The 21,186-nt window shown below is 33.6% G+C and overlaps 1 protein-coding gene across 1 annotated transcript; it reads right to left on the bottom strand.

The window, feature by feature from the left end:
- Positions 1–14,862: 14,862 nt before the first annotated feature.
- Positions 14,863–15,880, bottom strand: dj-1beta. Its single transcript, XM_067786291.1, has 3 exons — positions 15,612–15,880; positions 15,234–15,553; positions 14,863–15,167 (listed from the first exon to the last, which is right to left on the bottom strand). The coding sequence occupies exons 1-3, from the start codon at positions 15,852–15,854 to the stop codon at positions 15,017–15,019; spliced, it is 714 nt and encodes a 237-aa protein (XP_067642392.1). The 5' UTR covers positions 15,855–15,880; the 3' UTR covers positions 14,863–15,016.
- Positions 15,881–21,186: the final 5,306 nt, after the last annotated feature.

Raw genomic sequence — 21,186 nt, 5'->3', positions numbered from 1 at the left:
ATAGTACTTTGTCTACTTAAGCCTCAATTTCTACAAAAAAAGTGGGTTTGGTCCAATACCCAGCCGCCTGTTGCATAGTGTAATAAATCAATGGCCGAATACCAAGAGGCCTTCAATCTCTTTGACAAGCGTGGTGATGGTAAAATTAAATTGAGTCAAGTTGGTGAATGTTTGCGTGGAATCGACCAAAATCCTACCGAATCGGATGTAAAAAAATGTACACATCAACTTAAGCCTCATGAACGTATTAGTTTTGAAGTATTTCTACCTACATATCAAGCAATTTCGAAAGCACACTCAGGTGATACAGCTGATGACTTCATTGAAGATCAAAGAAAAATGTTGAAATTTTTTGGGCATATGAAAATTTTAATACCGTTTTCACATAGAAACTTAATCGAATCACAATTTTATTTAATGAAATAATTAAGTTTCCCTTTTCATACAGGGCCTTTTGCTTCATTAAGCAAACATCTGTCAGCAGCCCCAAAAATATTTTGTTTTTACAAAAAATAGTTAAAATGGAAAGCAGCCGTTTCCTTAACTATAAATACAATCAAAATAAAATGTATCTGCCATCCCATAAATGTTGCACCTAACCAAATACATATGTGCCTATTTTCGAAAAAGCCACATTATCTTTTGCAGCAAATGCAGCGAAAATTAAATTTTGAATTTTTTCGCGTTTTTCTATATTTCGTAAATTATTGACAATAATTTATTTTTGATTGCCATTTGTTATATTGACAATAAAAATCGAAGCACCAAGCAAAGCCGACTGGATTTTTCACTCGATTAGACATTCAATAAAGTAATAATGAGATAATTAAGAATTTGTATTTTGTATGGAAGATTGAGCTCAATTAGGGCTTTAATGTAGAAAACTACATAAAATACAAATATTTTTTTAAGTATTTAAGTCTACATTTGGTTTTGGAGACACGTTAAAAAAGAAAAGAAGAGAAGAAAAATTACCAAGAATTTATTTTTACGATTACATTATTCAATTTTGTAAAACTTTGAAACATTTACAGTTTTTGCAATTTCTATAATTTAGTTAAATTAAAAATTTCTCGCTACCTTGTTGACAAACGGTATAACTTTGAATTTTTCTTCCTTTTGGAGTTATTTTTTGAATAAAAATTTTTTCTTACGCGCACCTGTTCCAGTTAAAACTGTTTACAAAAACTAATCATACCGACATAGTAGATGCAGCATTCCAACCATTGATTTGACGTAACATGAAATGATATTTTGATTTCAAAATTGAAATTTTTAAATATTTTGTGTCCGTATGTGTCTGTATGAAAGTTTATAAAAACGGTGTTGTCGAAAATAAAAATCAATTAATTTCGAAAGAGTGTTGAAATATTTCAAATTATTTTTGTGAAACATTGTAGGTGCAACATTTAAGCAAAAAAATAAAATAAACTTCAAACAAAATTTAAACAAATTTACTAAAATCAATGTACAAACACACAGCGTAATATATAATCAATAAACAACATAATACTACATTCATACGCACTTTATAGTAAATGTCCAAAGTAAAGTAAATAATTTATGTAAATAAATTGTGTATTTTTGTTTGAGAGAAAAACGCTATAATAAAAATTGACAAAATTTTAAAACTCCCAAAACATCACAAGTTTTTTGCAAATATGTGCACTAGGGTGGGTCAAATTTATTGTTGAAAAGGCACATCCAGTTTCTGAAACCATGGGTCATACTGAGTAATATTGTCCATGGGACCATTGGTCTGAAATGAAATTCGAGCCTCCCTAATTTTGTTAGAAAATTTTATATCCCAATCCGAATAGCGGCTCTAACAAATAAAATACATGAAAATAAATGTCAAATTCGGATTCGGATTGGGATATAAAATTTTCTAACAAAATTAGGGAGGCTCGAAATTCATTTCAGACCTATGGTCTCATGGACAATATTACTCAGTATGTATGACCCATAGATGCAGAAACTGGATGTTCACCTGAAGTTTTTCCCCATACGTATTGACCCGCCCTAATGTGCACTATTGTATTGTAAATGTCTGTTAGTTAGTTTCTTTATTTGTGCTGTTGGTTGTCCTTTTTACCATTTCCGCCAATTAGTTGTGTGTTGTAGAGAAACTTTAAAACTTTGTAACATTGTGTAGTACATATTTTACTTAAGGACTAATCGTTTCATGTTTTAAAACCAATCGTTTCATGTTTTAAAACCTTTTAAAAAAATTGATAAATGTGCATCAATGAGGCTTTTCACTCGAGTCATCACATGCGTATTCAAATTGAAATGCAAAACATTTGCTAGATTTAGTACTAGCAGTTTTACCACATACCCCGTTAGAAATTGCGAAATTTAAATGTCAAAACAAACTTGCCAGTAAACCAAGAATACCGGGAACAAAGTTCCAAAGTCTTTTTTTTTTTATTTAAAATATTATTCAGATATAGTATGTAATTGAAATGAGAAAAAAATGTGTTGCTTTTAATAAAAGGAGCTTAAAACATCCAGTTCGAACTTTCGAAATTGAAATTGCCACTTACGATCGCGGATAGAAAATCATTTTTACTGAAGCGATAAATAAGAGGCAATTTAGACTACTTAGAAAAGTAATACCAACTACTACGAATTTACCATAGTTCTAATATTTCATTAATCAGATGCGCCATTTGGGAAAAGGCATTTGATAACAGCATACGTCCCCAGAAGAACTCTATCAAAGAGCCTGAATGCAACAAGAGTTTCAGCATTAAAATTTGAAATTTTTAAGAACTTAACCTGTCTGCTTAGGTCCAATTTTTCAATGTGAGTTTAGCAATTGTTAAAGTTAATCTCAATATTACCATGTCATATGGCCATTTATATACAATTTTACGCTCTTCTGTTAAATAGTCTAAAGTGGCAGCGTTAAAACGTAGTTAACTTAAATTCACACTGAAAAACTGCGCCAATTAGTTTTGAATTCCATTCGAATTTAGTTGAAAATTTAGTTCCACGACACAATAACAATTTTGTATTCAATTCTCATATCCTTTCGGGAAGACTGGCATTAGAAATCAATCTCGAAACTTTTCGAAAATCAGTTTGATTGCTTTCTATTTTGAAACAGATCCAGCTGTAATACAAATTTGCTATAGAAATTAAGTTCGAAATTTTGCAATCATAAGCATGCCAGTAAATCGTAAATAAAACCGAGAATTTAAATGTAAGTTATATTGGACTCTACAAACAGAAGTCAAGACATTTTCCGAAATTCGAAAATTTGAACATTATTTGAAAATACATTTCAAATTTAGAAATCTAGTGGATCCACTAGGCATTGGGCCATATGCATAAATATAATAAAGTATATTTTTGATAGGAATCACTTAAAAATTAAATTGAGATTTCAAGTGATTGCTTTGAAAAATGCGTTTAGTTATTTTATGCATTTGGCCAAATGTATTTCATTCCGATCAGTTACGACAAGAAATTCATTATTAATGCGAAAATAGTTATACGATCCAGCGGTTAGGCGGCGGCGTAGGCTCTATTATATACCGGCGGCGGCGGCGAAGGCGGCGCGCCGGCGTACGCCGGTGTTCTTACTTTAAAAGCTTGATTTTTCTATTTAAAAAAATAATATTTAGGAAAGTTTTTGTTTATATGTATTTAAGGAAATCAACGTGTTGGCCATTTCGGAAAGATCCGGGGTTTTTGCATCAAAATCTCGCAGACCGTTCAAAAATTTTCAGGAGTAGCTCCTTGCGAAGGGATTGTCCCTCGTTCGCATGCTCCAGAGAGGCTTCGAACCTTCTTTGGAATTGGTACTGCTGCGTCTGGTGAAAAGAAATGGAGATACACAAAATAGTCACACTTTTGCCTGTATATCTCGTGCAAAGCGTAGTTTCACATCGTCGCGAACACGATTTCCTTAAATCATTTGTCGCTCCTTGGCGGTCACGCATAAAGGCGACTTAGGGTTGCTATGTATGGTCTATTAATACTCATGACTATCGTGGCACAGGGCGCCTCCAGTTTTTTCGGCTGTGTTTAAGAGCTAAAATTTCCGATGTTCGAACAGTAGGAATCCCTACCACCAGTCGCTACCACGCCTCCTGAGCCTCACACCATATGCCAGTACAGAAGCTATACGACTGCGACTTCGAACTCATACCTTCGTCGACGTCACTTTCCTAGAAGCTCTAGGTGTAGCTCCGAAGACTTTCCAACGGATGATTTTGTTGCGCTATGCTGCCGAGCTACACTTTGAAACGTTAGGGAGTGACTATTCGGCCAAAGATGCCGCCCTCGAAATCATAAGCAGTCAAAGTGGATGTCATTGCGTCATGGGTGAAAATCTTTATAATCCTCGGCGTATCTACATAATTAAAATTTTACAAGGACCCTGGATAAAATTTTAAAAATGTAGACCAAAGATTGCAGACGTTTGTGTTCACAACATTGATTTCAATAGTCTTCGAAAAATCAAATTTAGAATGAAAGTCGACGGATTTTAAGTTGAAAGTTGTTAACTACTGTTTTCCGGCCTTACGATATGGGAGCTCATTATGGATGACCGCGTAGCTTCAGTTTTCAGACAAGTTCGACTGTCCACTACGTTAGGGTAGTATCACACACGGTCATTAGTTCCACTGTCTTGGGAAAGCTTTTGCTTCACCACTTTGAGTGTTCTTGCGAAGGACAAAGCCTCACCTGGTAGATATATGTGCCTACGTATTCACAATTGTAAAAGGAGCCGTAACGTGCAGGTGATATTTAAACTTGGTTGATAGGCTATAATCAATGTGATTCACTCCAAGGGAATAGGTTTGGATAGGGCCGCCAACTTTAGGAAATGTCAAACCGGGAGACTTGGGTGTTGAAGGATGAAGTGTGAAAATCAAAATTAACATTTCAGACGCTATTGCATAGTTTCGCAAATAAACAACAGATGTTTGAATGTAAGTCCAAGCGATTTTTCAAACCCTTCTCATATGTACATATATCCACAACTTAAGTATGAAGTAAGAATAATTTCAAAAGAGTGTTTATGCCCCTAGAACCTACTAAAGGATTTTGCATCACTGATTTCGCATATTCTTGAGGACAGTTTAAAAACATGTTCGCCTTGGGTCATTTTATTTGAATTAATTGTTCATTATTAATTTTTTCAAAAATGCAAAGTGAGCATATAAATTTATTATATAACTTTTCTTTTAGTATTTCGTTTTAATAACTTACTGAATTGGGTGATGGAAAGTCCGTGTTAAGCTGACATCGAAAGCGCCTGTTATTTTAAATAACTTTTGAATAGTAATAAAGAGTTAAATTTCGCAATTAGTTTCTTATAACTGGCAGTGATGCGCATCCGTTGATACCACTTTCGACCATATTCGACCAATTTTCGACATGAACAATAAATGGCCTAAACAGTCTTAAACGAGTAGAAAATATAGTAACGCGCCGGACGCCGTGCCGCCACGCCGATATTTTTGACATTCGGCGGCGGCGTGCGAAAAACGACCAAAATCGGCGGCGGCGTTTATCGGCGGCGTATATCTCTACTGTGAATATACTCGCGGCAGGTATGACGTTAGAGGCGACTAAAATACCAAATTGATTCAAGGGGTTGTGTAGCGCAACCCTTTCAATGGGTTGACAGCGCAATTTATAGCTTCTCCAACCCCATTGTCAACCTCACCTACCCGTGGCGAATCCTTTCTTTAACAGTCGAGGCTCTGGTGACCCCAAGTTCCTTATTGATCTAGGGGGTGGGAGGGCGTTATGGCCAAGAAGGTTTCATGTGGTAATAAATTAGACAAGGGATGACGGAAAATAGTTTCAGTATCCATTGAACTCACATTTTTTTGACACAAACTCTACAAAAATCATAAATTGATATTTTTGAAAAATTTTGGGATCTCCAAGATTTTTAAAAAGGCTGTCCCTATTCATTCTATAAAAACTCCTGACGAATTTTTCGGACCGGGCAGAGGCTTAAAATTATTTGAAACATTTTCAAAAAATTAATTTTTATTGGTAAAATAACGCAAGTTTTAATTTTGAAAGCAACTTTTTCGAATTTTTCCTTTTTATAAAATTTGTTAAATTATATTTTAATTAGAAAAAAGCTGATTGGAATCAATGTTTTGCCTACTTAATGGAACGTTACTTTTGCTGCTATGATAATGAAAATGCGACGCAAATTCAAATTATGACCTTTTTTTGCAAATGAGAAATAAATTGTTTTCGAAACGCAATAAAGCGTATCGGCTCATACTCCTTGAAGATGGTACTAAACCATAACAAAACGCGTAGGAGAGAAAGGAAGCAGAAAAGAAGAAAATTAAGTTCCCTAACAGCACACACTATGATTTCGACGGAAATTTTTAAAAAAGAATATTATTTGGTGAAAGATAACGTAAGAATTAGATTTTGTTTACGAAAAGAATGAAAAAGAATTTTTGAAAAAGTTGAAATATCAGTTTATTTTTTACGCTTGGCTTCTACTGTTTTTAGTTCGGTTTTGGCCCGAAAATCGGGAAGCGTCCGTAAGTAATTTTTCACGTGAACTTCGAAAATTTAGGCGGTTTCTACGAAATCGGCTGAGGTTTGGCTCATTTTGGTTGGGCCTTAACAAGTGAGAAAATTGTACTGGTTTCTACTCAAATTTGAATTTAAAAAAATTATTTTTGGATAATAATTCGACAAATAGTTTAAAAATTAAAAACTACGATTTCGATATTTCACATTTCTAATGAATTTTGTATAAAGCAATATAGAGTAATGGCCCATACTCCTTAAAGAGAAATGATACTTGTTTCTTTTAATTTAAATTCTACAAAAATACACGCTATGATTTGGAACGAAATTTTCAAAAAGCATAATATTCGGTTACTAGGAACTAAAAGGCGGGAGTAGGATTTTTAAAAATGTTTAAATACTAGTTTATTTTTAACGCTTGGATTCAACTATTTTTGGTTCGGTTTCGGCACAAATACCTCAAAAATATTCACTTGTATTTTTTCGAAAATATTTTCAACTTCGAAAATTAAATTTTTTAATTTTTATTTTGGAAAATAATTAGACATTTATGAACTACAAATTCGATTTTTTAACTTTCGAAAGTACTCTACGAAATCATTTCAAATATAATACAAAGCGCGCACTACTCACATTGAATAATAATTTTTGAAGTAAAATTTCTTAAGGTGCGATATTTGTTACAGAGTGAGCCATTTTTACGTGAAAGAGACCAAAGAGATGGCATTTGAATGAGGGGAATGGTTCTACTATGCATGCATAAAGTGGTTGCTGCAATACATTTCAAGAAATTTCACTATTTTAAATTGTACGATACCATGTGCGAGTTTTCATAAACAATTATTTATAATGCACTACAAACGGTACTTAATGTACTCAAAACTGGCTAAAACTTTTAAGTATAAAAAAAGAAATATGCGTAGTGAAAAAAAAAAACACAAAAAGAAAATCTTAAAGCAAATCTTTTGATATTTTTATACACGCAAGGTAATTAAAAAAATAACAAAAAAATTTTAAATAAAATAATTGTATTTGAGAACAAATGAAATTTAGTGGAAATTGAACGAGATATCTTAAAAATTGGCTGAAATAAAAAAGTTAAAAAAAAAAAACAATTAAAAATTAATTTAATTTCTAAACGTTCAATTCAAAAAAAAAAAAAAAAAACAAACAAATTTAAAACCTTTCCTAGACATATAACTATTTTAAAGCGCAGCGCAGTTCGTGGTCATATATCAAAATAAAAAAAATTTAATTAAAAGAATATTATAGAAATATTATCTATATACATTTTGGCATAAGATAAATAGAAAAAAGAAATAAATAATTTTGGCATTACGCAAAGCGTAATATAAGTTTAAAACAAAAAAAAAAAAAAAACAAAAAAAGAAAGTAATCAAAAAGGCGCTAATAACGAAAATTTTTTGAAAATGGAAAATGAAAACAAATTATTTTTAGAAAGTAATACTTTAATTTCGGCTTTGGCATACATTAGATTGACATGCTGCTGTAAGGAAAAGTAAATAAATATTGATGACACATTTTCGAAAATCGAATACGCACGTATACTAAATTTTGCAAAAATATTTAATGTAATAAATGTATTGAATAAAATGCTTTAATTTAAATTTTAAATAAAGCAAAGACGATTAGACTTAGGTTCAACGAAATTGTAAAACAAAATATTGTTGAAATAAAATTATGTAATTTTAAGCCAATTTTTATTTTCAAAATTTTAATATTTTTTTTTAAAACAAAATTATTCGAGTTTTGCTAAAAAAAGCAAACGTAGAATTTTTTTTAAAATAAGTTTTCAAAAGTACTTCTTTCCATACATTCTTTTTAGTTTTCGTTTTCAAACTACTTATTTCTCAAACTGCTTTTTGCTTTCAAACAATTCCGTACATTTTTAATTTTTTTTTCAAAAATTTTCAAAGTTCGTTTTATTAATATTTTTTATTTGTTTTTCGAAATTGTTTTTTTATAGATATTTTAATATTTTCGCAAAATACTTTATTCTCAAAATACATATTTAAAACATTTTGTCATCAAATATTTCCGAGGTTTTTTGATTTTTGTTTATATACATATTTTTAAAATTTGTTTTATTTATTTGTTTTTTTATTTTAAAAATAATTTTTTTTTGTTGTAAAAAATACAAAATTTTTATTTAAATTATTTTTAAAAATAAATATTAGTTTGGCGACCTTTCTATTTCATAAGTTTTTATTTGCCGGCTTGAGGTCTGATGTTTTGGAAAATAAAACAAAGATGTTTTAAATTTTTACCAATATATTTCTGTTATGCACGATAACCGTCCTCAGGGTGAACTATAAACAAACAGAATACAAAATAACATATAATTTACAAAACCAAAGTAGAATTTCCAGCTGATATAAAAGCTCTATTATCGAAGGGTCCAAAGTTCGCGATCCCAATAGAAAATAAGAGCTTTCCATTATTCAAATACATAGCTGACGGTGAGAATTTAATACAAACACACAAAACCAAAGAGCAACAAGAGGAAGCGCGAACAAAATTAGCAATATTGATAAAAGATCATACAACAACAACACGGCAAAGTGTAATAGATCGTGCAATACTAGATACAGTGGGACGGACACGTAAATTTCTAAATAAAAATGACACTATTCGTATTTTAACTTCTGACAAGGGAAACAAAACAGTAGCAATGGAACTCAATGACTATAACAATAAAATGGATGAAATATTAAATGACCTGACGATGTATAGAATTCAGAGACAAGATCCCACTTTAAAATTACAAAATAAAATTAATAGTCTTGTAGATGAACTTTTTAAAATGGAATTAATTTCGAAGGCAGATAGAAATAAACTTACGACTACAACGGCACTACCACCACGGATATATGGATCGCCGAAAATCCACAAGGAAGGAACACCATTAAGACCGATATGCTCGGCCACGGGATCACCAGCACACGCAATCTGCAAATACGTTGCAGATATTTTAAAAAACGTCACCACCAGTTCATTATATAATATAAAGAACACACAAGACTTTAAAGAAAAGATCAATAACTCTTATATTTATGACGATGAAAAGATGATATCCTTTGACGCAGTTTCATTGTTCTCTAGTATACCGACACATCTAGCACTTGACATAATAAGAAATAAGTGGACAACAATAGAAAAATATACGAAAATACCTAAGAGAATGTTCATAGAAATATTAAAGTTCTGCATTAAAGATAATCGGTATTTTAAATATAATGAAACAATATATACACAACTAAAAGGATTACCTATGGGATCATCAACCTCCCCAATAATTGCAAATATTGTAATGGAAGAACTGTTGGACAATGCGATGAACAAATTAGCACGAAAACCAAGATTATTAACTAAATCCGTGGACGATCTTTTTGCAATAATCAATGAAAACGAGGTACAAAACATACTTGACGCACTAAATTCTTTTGACAAAAATATTAAATTCACTACGGAACTCGAGGACGACGGAAAATTACCCTATCTAGATTCAATAGTAATACGACGAGGAAATCAACTGAAGTTAATGTGGTATAAGAAGTCTATAACATTATCATAAATACGGCAATGGGCTGTATAAGACGAATGATGAATATTACAGATGACACTTACCATAATGACATAGAAAATGAAATAAATATATTGTTAAAAGCCAATGATTTTCCTGATAAAATTATAAAAACTCTTAAAAAGATATACATAAATCACAAAATAGTCAACGTAGAGAGGAAACCCCGAAAATATTCAAGTCGTTAACTTATGTACCTATATTATCTGGGCGCCTATCAACATCTGACATCTATAATAAAGAAGATATTAAAATAGCACACAAACCTATGAGCACTTTAAAAAGTATGTTTAACCAAACTAAATCGAAAATACCGCAAATGGAAAAAAGCAACATTATTTATCAAATCCCGTGTAACGGAAACGACAAAGAACAAAGATTTTAAATATTGTAATGATTTAAATATAAATAACCAAAAAACCGCACTTATGACCCATTGTGCAACGAGAAAGCACTGCCCGAATTTCGAAAAAACAATAGTACTTCAACAAGAACAACAATATGGAAGGAGATTCACACTGGAAATGCTACATATACTAAACACACCAACTAACACAAGAATTCACTAAAAACAGATGTAGCAAACACCGCGCTCTCCTATAGGCATCTAATAAAAAACAAAAATAGTTAACAACTCCACGTACAAAGGGAAAGACGTGTCAAAATTGTATGTTTTCAATGTTTAAGAAGTTTTGTTAATAATTGTTAATTGTTGTTTGATGTAAATTATATGTTATTTTGTGTTCTGTTTGTTTATAGTTCACCCTGAGGACGGTTATCGTGCATAACCGAAATATATTGGTAAAAATTTAAAACGTTTTTAAAAATATTTTCTTCATCAAATTTTTAGATATTTGGTTGCAAAATACTTTATACTCAAAAATAATTTTTTTGAACTTTTTAGCATCAAACATATCCGTCGTTTTTTAATTTTTATTTGTTTTTCTTATTTTTTGTTTTTGTTTGCTAAACAAACTGACTGTCATTAAATATTTGCAAAATTTTTTGTTTAATATAAAATTCTTAACTTTTTGAAATTGTGTTTACGACCTAAAGGGTGTGCTGTGTTTTTGTCACACGCAATTTTTTTTAAGCTCTTTCTAAAACATACAAAAATGTGTTACAAACAACAATACAACAAATTTTTGAAAAGTGTCACTCAAAGTTTTTTAATATTCTTAGTTGTCTTTCAAAACTATATTCATGCTTTTCTCAAAAATATTTTGTTCGCTCTTTTTTTACGGAAATATTTTCGTGTTTTTCCACTAACCTTTTGAAAATTATTTTTTCTCAAAACTTTTTTTTAATTATGTAAGTTTTTCACAAATAAAATTTTATTTTCCATTCTTATCACAATCATTTGATTTTTTCTCACAACTCTTTTCTTGCGCATAATTTTTTTACAAAATAACTTGAAAAAAAGCTATTTCCAAAAACTTAAAATTTTTTCCTTTTTTTAAAACGTTTTTAAAGTAAATGCTTTGTAATTATTTAAATTTTTCTATAGTTTAAAAAAATCTTAATTGAAAAATATTTTTTTTTGAATTTTCGTTCTTAAAATGCTTTAAAAATGTTTTTGTCTTCAAAATATTTCTAAAAATTTTTTTTCGAAGAAATTTTTTTTAAATAGGTTTTGAAAGAAAATAGTTTTCTTCTCAAACTTTTTCTTTTCTAATAGGATCGTTTTAAAGTAAATAAAAAAATTTTTTTTAAGTATTTAATTTTTTCTCTCTGTTTTAAAAAATCTTATTTGAAATTTTCTTTGAAAATTATTTCTTTTCAAATAAAAATGTAAAACATAAGAAACGGCCTGCGCTAAAACTTATTAACTAACTGTATTTAAAGGGCAATTTAAGCTAAGTACTAAGAAATAATGTGAAAAATAACTTAACATTGGAACTAAATTGGTTTCGGTAAGTTTTTTTTAAAGAGTTAACAAATTCTTTTTTTTCTCCAAAGAAAAGTTGTTAAAAAACATTTTATATTATTGCAGTCTAAGATAAGTAAATTTTCAACAATAAAAATCCTGTAAAAAAATTAAATGTTTTTTTTTACTGTTAGATATGAGAAGAATATGAATAGAAATTTAAAAAATTTCCTTTTTTTATTACGGAGGACATTTTGTTAAGCTGGTTGTCTCGCTCAAACTTGAACTAAATTTTGGCAGTTCGAAAACATCCAGAGGAATGGGATAGTCTGTTTTGTCTAGCTAAAATAACGCGTTTTCGTATTTTCGAAATATGTTTGCTTGAAGTGCAGTGCAGCATGTCGTCACAGCTAAATTAAATTATTATGTAATTATTGCTCTAGCCTAGCTTCTTACGACGACGCCTGGGTTAAGGGGCTTTGAATATTGTCACGGTAGACAAGCCCATACCTAAAAACTCAAACTTATCATCACAAGTAACTAAAATCGGTAACCTTACTACATTTTCCCATCAAATAAAAACTTGGTAATTGTTTACTTTAGGGTACAACTGCTAAAACTCGTCCAAAAATATCGGGAGAGGTGTCAAAAGACGCGCTTTCGACCCAGGATCACGAATCCGAAAGCGAAAGCTAAGAATTTTATTTCTGTGAAAAGATATTTCCAAAAAACCGAAAAATGGACCGGAGCGCTCCGAAACCGGGGGTGGGATCCATAGTATTTTTGCGCCGAATACCTTTCTGCATTGGCAGCATTCGGCCGCGCTTGTAAAAAATTACCCTGGGTGGGTCCAACACCGGTTTAGAGACCAAAACACTTTTACCCACAGTTTATCTTGTGGGTACCACAAAATCATCAAAATTACAACAACTACATGAAAATTTTCGATTTTGTTTGCAAATATCTCCGAAAAGAAATAAAATTTCTAATTTCCGCTTTCGGATTCGTGGTCCTGGGATCAAGACCGAAAAATATCCGGTGCGCTCCGAAACCGGGGGTGGAATCCATAGTATTTTTGCGCAGAATACCTTTCTGTATTGGCGGCATTCGGCCGCGCTTATAAAAAATTACCCTGGGTGGGTCCAACACCGGTTTAGAGACCAAAACTATATCCGCGCAAAACCCTTTTACCCACAGTTTTTCTTGTGGGTACAACAAAATCATCAAAATTACAACAACCACATGAAATTTTTCGATTTTGTTTGCAAATATCTCCGAAAAGAAATACAATTTCTAATTTCCGCTTTCGGATTCGTGGTCCTGGGATCAAGACGCGACTTTTGACCCGATATTTTTGGACGAGTTGTAGCAGTTGTACCCTAAAGTAAACAATTACCATTAACTTATGGGACTTATTCTATGGATGAGTTTGGTGAGATTTGGATCTATTGGAGATTATTTGTTCAAGAATTTGCTATTCTACTATACTATACTTGAAGGGGCTGTGTAGCGCAACCTTCTCAGGTTGCCAGCGCAATATATAGCTTCCCCAAACCCAATTGTCAACCTCACCTTCCAGCGGAGAATCCCGTTTCACTAACAGACGAGGCTCTGGCGACCCCAAGCTCCTCATTGAACTTCGGGATGGCCTGAAGGTTTCGTGTGGTCATATAAATCGTTCCCGAGATGGTCCGGCTAGTACCTTAATAGTGCTTTGTTACCGGTGCGTATCGGATCTGTATCCGGCAAAGAACCATCACATCGATAACACTCGCCAAAGTTGTGGAGTAACCTTATCGCTACAACAACAACAACATACCGGGGAAAACAATGTCGCGTAATCAATTTTTATTGTTACTAATTTTCAAGCACTGTTCAGACAAAAACCCTATTATACAAGGTGATCGACTACGTCAAATACAACCTCTATTCGACATACAACAAATGCTATATCAAAATGTATACATATGTATGTGGTGATTATTACATCGAGAGGTAGCATAGTTTTCCTGCAATATATTTCTAACAAGGCTCATCCTTATGATATAAAACTTTTGAACTTTGTTCCACTGAAGGATTTATATGTATATTAAGTAAAAATATAATCTGAAAAATTCTCTACTGGATTGATTGGTTGGTTTGGTGAACAACTTATGCGAAGATCTGACTACCGTTTGGAAAAAAGGAGGTTGAAGATTATTTGTAGACAAGTATTATTCCACCTATGACTGGCTTGCGCAATGCCAAACCAAAAAACACTTCTTTCCAATTTGTGTCGTGCTCCTTTAAAATTTTTTCTTGCAAATTGGCGGGACGGTGCTACATGTTTTATGCCGACTCCGAACGGCGTCTACACTCGAAGTGTTTGCCAAACTACTGTCGAGGGGCTTCTCTTTTGCTAATTCAAAAAACCTTTAAACATTTGTGATGTTGCATTGCCCGGGAGTTGAAACCAGGACCTTCGGTGTGGTGAAGCATGCACGCTAATGTAAGCCAAAGGAACGACTAGGAGTAATCGAGGGAAAAAATATTCAAATGATAAACCTTATGCAGGCATCTACAACCCCTCAGGTTGCCAGCGCTTCTCCAAACCCAATTGTCAACCTCACCTATCCGCGGCGAATTCTGTTTCACTAACAGGTTCTGGCGACCCCAAGCTCCTCATGGAACTTGCGAGTGGGGAGGGAAGGATGGCCTGAAGGTTTAATGTGGCCATATAAATCGTTCCCGACAACAAAGAAAATTCCAGCGGCGCTTCCCAAGGCAGTCGGTTCTATGTACCGGAACGACTAGGGATTTTTCCCGACCAAGGACTGTCATTTCAGTGTAACCCCATTCCACTGCTACAACAACAACAACAAAATTCCAGCGGTTGAAGTCATTGAAATGCTTAACCAGAAGAAACAGTTTTTTTTACTTAAAAATTTGGAAATTAGCATTTATTCGTTTTTAAAGCTAGGCATATTAGTTTTTAGTTCAATATGAAGAACCGTTTCACGAAGAACACACGTTTATCTTTACGCCAACAGCATACCCTTAGCTACTTCTTTAGCTCTAGATTCGCCAGCCAATACCTCCGCCAGCTTAAGAGCGAATTCAAAAGCAGTACCGGGTCCACGACTGGTTATCAAATTACCATCTTGTACGACATTCTGACCTTCAACATACCTGCGAATAAGAAATCAGTTAAGTTAATCGCCTCGAGAAAGTACATTAACACATCTATTTACATACTTGTAAGCTGCTTCCAGTTGTCCTTTAACCGAGGGATATGATGTTAGGCTTTTACCCGTACCAATACCGTGCGCCACGAGTGCAGTAGGTGCAGCACATATAGCGGCGACAATTCGTCCAGCTGCTTCTTGTTCTTTGAGTAGCGCACCTAGTGCTTCATTCTTGGCCATAGCTTTAGAACCACCTAGACCACCAGGTAAGACAATAACATCGTATATACCACCTTTGGCTGTATCCAAGGAGGTGTCGGGGACAATGCAAACATCGCGTGAACATTTAACCGCCTCATCACTTTGTAGACCGGCAACTGTGACTTTGACCTTTTCAATTGAGAGAAAAAATGCACAAAAATACAAGAACAAAAAATAAATCACTTACCCCAGCACGTCTGAGTACATCAGCGGCAATAACGAATTCCATCTCCTCAGCGCCGGGCGCAAGTATAACCAACGCAGTTTTTGACATCTTCTTACAGGCGGTATTACACTCTTGGTTCCTTTGAAATTGTGTTGTTTCGAAAATGTAAGGTCGAGCACTCCACGGTTTCTTACCGGCAAATGATTGAAGATTTTTTTGTTGTTTACTGATATTAAATAATGACCTTCTCAAGGGGACAGCCATTGATTGAATTGTTGATTGTTATTAGTGATGGACGATATGGCGATTTTGAGCTATCAGTGAAAATAGATATGGCTATTTTTGAATCACGGCTATTTTTTATAGCTAGCTATAGCGATCGCTTTATTTTAACAAGAGATTCTATACAGCAGATATGATGGGGCGATACAGCGATTTTGAGCTATCAGTGAATATAGATATGGCTTTTTCTTACACCTATGGCGATCGCTTTAATTTATCTTTAATAAGCGAATCTGCAATTATTTGTATACTTGGATATGAAAATTGAATGTTTAAGTTTGTTTACCGGAGTAGATTGAATGTTATACATTAATTGAATTTAGTATATATGAACCAAATTTGGAATAAAAAGAAAAAAATATGTACCTTTTATTGTAAACTGATGTAATGTGAAATTCTAATTTTCTGAGATGTTATGATATATATTATTAACGGGCTGACGGCAATATGTTCAGACTCGTATTACACTCAATGGGATGAAACTAGCTGAAATAGATGTCTATGCATCTTTGTTTTATAAATTTTGCTAATTGAAAATGCTTTGATTTTTAAATGTAAGATGAATCAATCCGAAATAAATCTGTATATGTAACACCATAAAAACATGATTTATTTACTATATTATACTACACCGATGTATTCAGAAATACTCCGTATGAATTTATTCTGAAAGTTGTATTTGGCTGCATAATGTTTGTATAGTAAAGTGAATCAATTTTTAATGAAAAATACAGAGGAAAAATATAGCAAATTCTTCAAACTATTTATAAAAATATTCTTTAGCAGAAAATTAGCCACCCACTTCAGTGCCCTAGAAATTAGCCGGAGAATTCAACCATATACAAACCATTTGACAAAGCTTGAATTGCATTCTCCCAAAAAACTTAAATTTTGAGTTAATCTGTTTACAATAAATAATTCTTTTATTTTTCCATCAAAAACACAAATTTTATAAAACTGTTAACGGCTACAGCCTAGAAGTATTAACTTATGAATAACACATGCATTAGTTTCGGTAACGTTTTACAAGACGGAGCACCACCCAATTTTTATCGAAATTTATCAAAGGTCGTATCAAAAGAGGCGTCTCGACCTCCGTTTTAAGAATCCGAAAGCGAAAATTTAATTTTTATTTCTGTAAAAAGATATAACCATGTGGTTGTTGTTTTTTGCCACATTTGGTGTACACACACACACTATGTGTGTCTATGCAAAAAAATTGTGGATCGGGTCCCATATTTCGGACCCTCGCAGGGTCGTTTTACGGTTCTTTGTAAATAACTTTTGACTGAAATAAAATTTTTCGCTTTCGGATTCTTAAAACGGAGGTCTAGACACGTCTTTTGATACCACTTTTGAGAAATTTCGATAAAAATTAGGTGGTGGAACGACTCAACCGATTTAAATGAAATTTGGCACAGAGATAACGTATCACCTTCTAAGACTTTCTACCTAGATGTTGCCACTCAGAATGTTTCACAAGGTTGCCACCTATTCGAAATTAAAAAAAAATTGCATGATATATGCCGATATGGGTATCAAACGAAAGGTATTTCACTCCGCCTTACAATAGGGATATTTTTGAGTAGGGTTGCCATTAAGGTTGCCACCTATTCGAAATTAAAAAAAAAATTGCATGAGATATTCCGATATAAGTATCAATCGAAAGGTATTCCACTCCGCATTACAATAGGGACTTTTTTGAGTAGGGTTGCCATTTAGGGTTGGGGTATTTAGACGAAATAGTACGCTGCTTAATCATATTCTATTAAAGCTTTAAAGGATAACATTAAAGTTAAAAATCTTCATTTTGCTGTTAGTGTTTGATATGTTTTTGAAATCGATTCTTAAGGAAAGCAAATATTGGTAAGTAAAATTATATAATTCTAGCAGACCAGGCAGACGTTGTTCTGCCCTAAATTTGGTCTATCTGTATACATCTTAATAAGCTCTTTCCGTCTAACTCTGCCTCCCCCTCTTATATTTTTCTTAATCTTTTATTCACTCCTCCCTCCGTCTTTTTCGATTCATCTATCTCTATTTCGTCTCACTCTATCTCTTTCTCAGTCTCCTTCTCCTACCCTCTTTTCTCTTCTCCCAAGTTCTTCTCATTCACCTTCATCTCTTATTGCCAGTCCCAGACGGTGGTCCTAATCCCAGTCCCAGTCCGTCTCTGGTCTAGTTCCCGGAAAAAAAGGATCGTAAATACTAATACAGGCAAATTAATACACCAAATTGCAGGCGAATCGAATAGGACGTAGATAGGTACATATATAGGTATGTGGGTATTATTAATTCATGTCTTTATTTCGGCTTCGCATGCTTATTTATCAGTTTTGCCAGGTTGATGACACTAAACCGAATATTACTATGGAAATTACTTTAAAGGTCTCAGCAATAGCTTTCATTTGATATCCATAATACACACACATTGTACAGGTATCCGGGTCGACATTTTGGCCTATATCTCAAGACCCTAGTCACACAGCGATATAAAAATTACTCTGCACTAAAGCACACATAAACATCTTCAACTTGATACCCATAACGTAAAAACATATCCCAGTATTACCCTGATCCACATTTTAGCCTTTATCTCGAGACCCTAGGTACCCAGGGATATGAAAATTACCCTGTACTAAAGCACTCATCAACAGTTTTCATTTGATATCCAATTGTATAAAAACATTCTAGGGGTACCTTGGTCCACGTTTTGGCCTATACCTCGAGACCCTAATCACCAATAGGTATGAAAACTACCCTGCAGTAAAGCACTCAGCAACAGCTTTCATTTGATATCCATATTGTATAGACACATTCTAGGAGTGCCCGGTCCACGTTTTGGCCTATATCTCGAGACCCGAGTCACCCAAAAACAAAAACAAAACAGTTTGAACAAATCCGATTTCCCGATTTCGAATAAAAAGTTGAACTATTTACTAATATTACTATGAAAAAAGTTAGAAAGTGTCGCGTTCCACACTGTTCAAATGACCAGTTTGTGGAAAACTTAACATTTTTCCGGTTTCCGCGTAGTGTCGAAATTAACGCAAAGTGGAGGGATAATCTGCGCATCCCTCGGGAAGCGGACCTCCCACAGCACAACGCGTTCGTGTGTGCAAAACATTTTCACCGTGAAGTTTTGAATGAAAAATTTTTAAGAACGAATGCCATCCCCACCCTCTACTTGGGTGAGTATTTTTACAAGTTTGTTGTGGGTGTGGGGTTGTGGGTAATTCTATACGACAGCATGACACTGCTAATACGCGTCCAAAAATATGGAGAGGGTCAAAAGACTTCTGCAGGCAGCCTTCGGCCGCGCTTATAAAAAATTACCCTGGGTGGGTCCAACACCGGTTTGGAGACCAAAACTATATACGCGCAAAACACTTTTACCCACAGTTTTTCTTGAGGGTACTACAAAATCATCAAAACAACACAACCACCATGAAAATGTGGACGTTTTTTTATTTCCGCTTTCGGATTCATGATTGCAAACTCGTTTTTTGAAATTTTTGGTCGGGTTTCACCAATTTAAGGTAATTCTATACGACAGCAGTGTCAGCTAATACGCGTCCAAAAATTTCGAAAGAGGTGTCAAACGACGCGCCTTATCATCAGTCTTAATCATCCGAAACCGGAAAATAAAAATTTTAACTCGTTCAAAAGATATTAACGAAAAACCGAAAAAACACCCGCGAGTCCCTCCGAAACCGGGGGTGAAATCCATAGTATTTTTCCGCAGAACACCTTTTTGCGTTGGCGGCCTTCGGCCGCGCTTATAAAAAATAACCCTGGGCTACGCCATGCCAACTCCGGGTGTGTGGTATAACCGTGGCTACCGCCACGGTGATGTTCTCCGTTCACAATTTTTTTGTGGGTAAAATTACAATAACCACATGAAAATCACCAACTTCGACTGCAAATATCTCTGGACAGAGAGACAGAGTTACAATTTTTAGTTGTATTTTTGCGATCGATTATGTGCATGTATTTTTGAGTAGGCTAGTCTGATCTAATATTTCCTGGTACAAATAGAGATTTATTTTACCTTTCGCCCGACGTTTCGCTGAATATTTCAGCCTCTTCAGGGGCTACACTATTTTTTTTTTTCAAATAAATAAATAAAGAAACAAAGTGTCACAACACATAGAAATTAACATGAAAACATTAAACTACACTTACAACAATATTGGACAATAAGAACACACATATAAAACTAAAATATCAGTACCACCCCACGTGGTAGTCTTGTCATTACTAATTTATTTATTTACTCAAGCATAGCATGTATGCAGCGGCGATATTGTCGCTGTCCTCCTTTCTGTTCATCGTCGTTTGTCAGTTGTTTAAAATGTGCAAGCAAGTGTGGTTCTCACCATCTCCCTTTTTTCGTTATCAATAATTTTGGTGTTCGTGAAATCAGCTGTATGGCCACAGTTGAGTATGTGCTGTGACAGTGCAGTGCTATGTTTTTGTTTTCTAATATCAGCTGCGTGTTCGGCAATGCGAACACCTAGCGCCCGCTTTGTTGCACATACTCAACTGTGGCCATACAGCTGATTTCACGAACACCAAAATTATTGATAACGAAAAAAGGGAGATGGTGAGATACACACTTGCTTGCACATTTTAAACAACAGACAAACGACGATGAACAGAAAGGAGGAAAGCGACAATATCGCCGCTGCATACATGCTATGCTTGAGTAAATAAATAAATTAGTAATGACAAGACTACCACGTAGGGTGGTACTGATATTTTAGTTTTATATGTGTGTTCTTATTGTCCAATATTGTTGTAAGTGTAATTTAATGTTTTCTTGTTAATTTCTATGTGTTGTGACATTTTGTTTCTTTATTTATTTATTTGAAAATAAAAATAGTGTAGCCCCTGAAGAGGCTGAAATATTCAGCGAAACGTCGGGCGAAAGGTAAAATAAATCTCTATTTGTACCAGGAAATATTAGATCAGACTAGCCTACTCAAAAATACAGATACAATTTTTATTTTTTTCCGGTTTCGGATTATTGTTGTCGAGTTAATACGCGTCTTTTGACACCTCTTTCGATATTTTTGGACGCGTATTAGCAGTGTCATGCTGTCATATAGAATTACACAATTTAATTAATAAAAAAAATTATGCTTATATGTTTGTTTACACATACATATAAGCATGTTGGGTAAATTTTATAAACCTTTTTTGAACATAAGTGTGTGCATAGTTTTTTTGTTGGGGAATTGTGTATGCTAATTAGTGGAGTAGCCAGCAAAAAAATATGTAAGTAATAGATATTAAAATTAATTTAAATTTT

The sequence above is a fragment of the Eurosta solidaginis genome, chromosome 1 (genome assembly GCF_040869045.1).
Source record: "Eurosta solidaginis isolate ZX-2024a chromosome 1, ASM4086904v1, whole genome shotgun sequence".
Lineage (NCBI taxonomy): Eukaryota > Metazoa > Arthropoda > Insecta > Diptera > Tephritidae > Eurosta > Eurosta solidaginis.
The sequence above is the reverse complement of the archived record's forward strand: the minus strand, read 5'-3'. Positions and strand labels throughout refer to the sequence as shown.